At 43.9% G+C, this 3671-nt stretch overlaps 1 protein-coding gene across 1 annotated transcript in view; it reads left to right on the top strand.

Moving 5' to 3' along the window:
- Positions 1-1704: 1704 nt before the first annotated feature.
- tenm3 (teneurin transmembrane protein 3) overlaps positions 1705-3671 on the top strand; it is a gene marked incomplete at its 5' end in the record, with an annotated part of 142446 nt that continues 140479 nt past the window's right edge. Inside the window, 1 exon segment of the mRNA XM_014023597.1 lies at positions 1705-1878. Within this exon segment, the coding sequence (XP_013879051.1) occupies positions 1705-1878 (174 nt within the window).

Raw genomic sequence — 3671 nt, 5'->3', positions numbered from 1 at the left:
CACACACACACACACACGCACACACACACACACACACACACACACACACACATGCATGTTTGTTCTTCAACCCCATGGGGACTGTGCATTGACTTCCATTCATTTTTAAGTAATTTCGACAGCCTAACCCAGACCACACCCCCAACCATCCCTGGCCCCTCCCCTAACTCTCCCCCTCCTCTGAACTCTCCTCCCTCTCTGTGAAACCTGACAAACACTCAGTGAGCTGATTTCTACTCTAACAGTCCACCTACACTCTGCAGAATATGTCAGTCATWTTCCACTACATCTTACAGCACATACACATCAACAGGCTGCCTCCACCTGGAACAGCTGACTCCACCATGCACATCCCATAAACACAGGACCCAGTAGCCCAGGACTGGATCTGATCTCGAGCGAGTACTTCCTAATGGATTTACCAACTCTGCTGAGACAGCAGGAGGAAGGTGGAACCCTCTAAATGAATATGACCTTAACCTGACCCTTTACCCATTACCCTAAACCTACTAACCTCCACCGGTCTCACTGCTTTTCTGAGCCTGAAAAGTCCTGACGGGATTCATTCCGAACTGGTTATTGGACCATCACAAGTCCATCACAGGTCTATCACAGGTCCATCACAGGTCTATCACAGGTCCCTCACCTGTCTATCACAGGTCTATCATAGCTCCATCACAGGTCAATCACTGGTCCATCACAGGTCCATCACAGGTCCATCACAGGTCCGTCATAGGTCCAGCGCTGGTCCATCAGAGATCCATTGTATCTCCATCACAGGTCTATCACAGGTGCATCGTAGCTTCGTCACAGGCCCATGGTAGATCCATCACTGGTCTATCACAGGTCTATCATAGCTCCATCACAGGTCAATCACTGGTCCATCACAGGTCCATCACAGGTCCATCATAGCTTCATCACAGGTCCATCACAGGTCCGTCATAGGTCCATCGCAGGTTCATTGTAGGTCCATCACAGATCCATCACAGGTCCATCACAGGTCTATCACAGGTCTATCACCGGTCCATTTTAGGTCCATCACAGATCAATCACAGGTCCATCACAGGTCCATCACAGGTCCATCACAGGTCCATCATAGCTTCATCACAGGTCCATCACAGGTCCGTCATAGGTCCATCGCAGGTTCATTGTAGGTCCATCACAGATCCATCACAGGTCCATCACAGGTCTATCACAGGTCTATCACCGGTCCATTTTAGGTCCATCACAGATCAATCACATGTCTATCACAGGTCTATCATAGCTCTATCACAGGTCCATCACAGGTTCATTGTAGGTCCATCACAGGTCAATCACAGGTCCATCACAGGTCCATCGTAGGTCTATCACAGGTCTATAACAGGTCTATCACAGGTCCATCACAGGTCAATCACAGGTCCATCACAGAAAGACCTGTGATGGACCTGTGATTGACCTGTGATGGACCTGTGATAGCTCTATCACAGGTCCATCACAGGTTCATCACAGGTCCGTCATAGGTCCAGCCCAACACAGAGACATGTGCACACTGTCACAAATGATGGATTGAGAAAAAGCCTCCAATGCAGCAGGGAAAGACTTCAGGCTGGAAAACCACAGAGTTAAACCAGGAGCCATGATGTTTATTACAACACCCCCATACTGTTTACTGTTTATTAGTAAACAACCATGTGACTTATTTCTCTTTCTTCTCTGGCCCTCCAGGCACTTCCTCTTTAAAACAGGTACTGGCACCACCCCCCTCTTCTCCACAGCCACTCCGGGCTACACCATGGCTACCGGCTCGGTGTACTCKCCCCCCACCAGACCGCTGCCCAGGAACACGCTCTCCCGTTCTGCTTTTAAGTTCAAGAAGTCCTCCAAGTATTGCTCATGGCGGTAAGGAAAGCTGTTTTTCATGCCAGTGTTCTGTATGACCTCTGAACTTCAGACTGCTGTCAGTGGGGGAAAGAACAAGTTCAAATGTTCAGATTAGCAACTCTCACAGCAGATCTTAGCCTCCTATCTCTTGTTTGGAAGGATTTATCTAGATCGCCACTGTTTCCTGACTCTAATTGTTTTAAGGAATGCACAGATACCACATGTTTAAAACCAAGAACAGGTACTTTTATTGGAGTACCTTATGATACTGAGTACTAATATGAGTACTAAAAAATTACATTCTTACAGTTTGTTTTACACACATATTTCCCTCTTCTGCTCATCATAGTGAAGTATATTGACTAAAGGCATTACACACTTCAGTAGACTGACCACTGTGATATGAGCAGGAGAACATATTGGAAAAGGCATACTGTCAATAAAACTTATTTCTCATGGCTAGATTTCTGTGTAGAATTGCATAAAATATTATTCTACCAATTAAACACATCATTTAGTGCAGAAGTGTGTAACTTGGCAACATGTTCTTGCCTGATTTCTAATATGTACTTACAATCATTTCTATCAAATCCAAACAATGTTTGTCACTATCAAACTGTGTTTCAATGCTGTGCTGATCTAAATTTAYCGTGTCATGGTTAAAAAATAACACCCAGCTATATTACTTTATCACACGTTTCATGGATCTTCAAGAATAAATTAATTCTAAATGAACCTTTGTCTCTGGAGGCTGCAGACAGCTTACCAGCATTTTGACTGGATTTTAGTTGATGGTCACTGCACTTATGTTTACTTCAAATTTTATGCAGTCTAATATTTTTATCATTTAGCTGTTGTTTTGTTGCATTTAGCTTTTAGCTAATGTGTTGCTACTTTCAAGTAATGTTTTGCTWCTTTTAYCTACTAAAGCGAGTTTAATGATGTTTTGGTCAACGGTAAATGGCTTTATTATGTCCCTTTGTCCCATCGACGGTGGTAAGCACTCCTGACCACCAGTAGTCAAGGTGGGTGAAGTGTCTTGCCCAAGGACACAACAACTGAGACACATTGGGGGAGGGGGAGGGGGGGTCACAGGAAGACTCCCCTAATCCCCTCAGCCACAGCTAGGGCCCTATGATTTGCCAGTATCAAACTGAGTTTCAATGATGCGCGGATCTAAAAACTCAGAATTGACCAAACAAAATTGAATCGAGGCAGATGGTCTCCTGTCCTGAGCCTGGTTCTGCTGGAGGTTTCTTCCTGATTAGCAGGGAGTTTTTCCTCTCCACCATTTGCTCAGGATGGGAGACTGTGATGAAGTGATTCAACACAATCTYCTGGTTTCTTCTTTACATTGTTCTTTTTATGTACAGTGRCCTGAGACAACGTATATTGTGACTTGGAGCTATATAAATAAACTTGAACTTGAACTTGAATCCAAAGTAAAAAGTGGAATCTCACAGAATTTGCTTATTTGGACGAGTTCTGTGGTATTGTAAGAAAAATACGTATTCAATAGACTGAAGTCAATTTTAAAACCACCATTGTTAAATAAAATGATTTGTAGAAGGAATCAAACCACACAACACCAGAGTTCTGGAACTGAGTGAGGTTTAATGTAACCGGAGCTGACAGGAAACCACACTGGCGAAAAACCAGGAAGTTAATCAATTTATACAGGGTCTTCAATGCCTGCGTTCGCCCRCTACTGACCTACGGCTGAATCACAGGCATTCATACAAAATTCTCACCTGCTGTTCTCATAACGGTTAAATATGTGTTGTTATATTATTCAAACATGTAACTAATCT

The sequence above is a fragment of the Austrofundulus limnaeus genome, unplaced genomic scaffold, assembly GCF_001266775.1.
Source record: "Austrofundulus limnaeus strain Quisiro unplaced genomic scaffold, Austrofundulus_limnaeus-1.0 Scaffold379, whole genome shotgun sequence".
In the NCBI taxonomy this organism is placed as follows: Eukaryota; Metazoa; Chordata; class Actinopteri; order Cyprinodontiformes; family Rivulidae; genus Austrofundulus; species Austrofundulus limnaeus.
The sequence above is the reverse complement of the archived record's forward strand: the minus strand, read 5'-3'. Positions and strand labels throughout refer to the sequence as shown.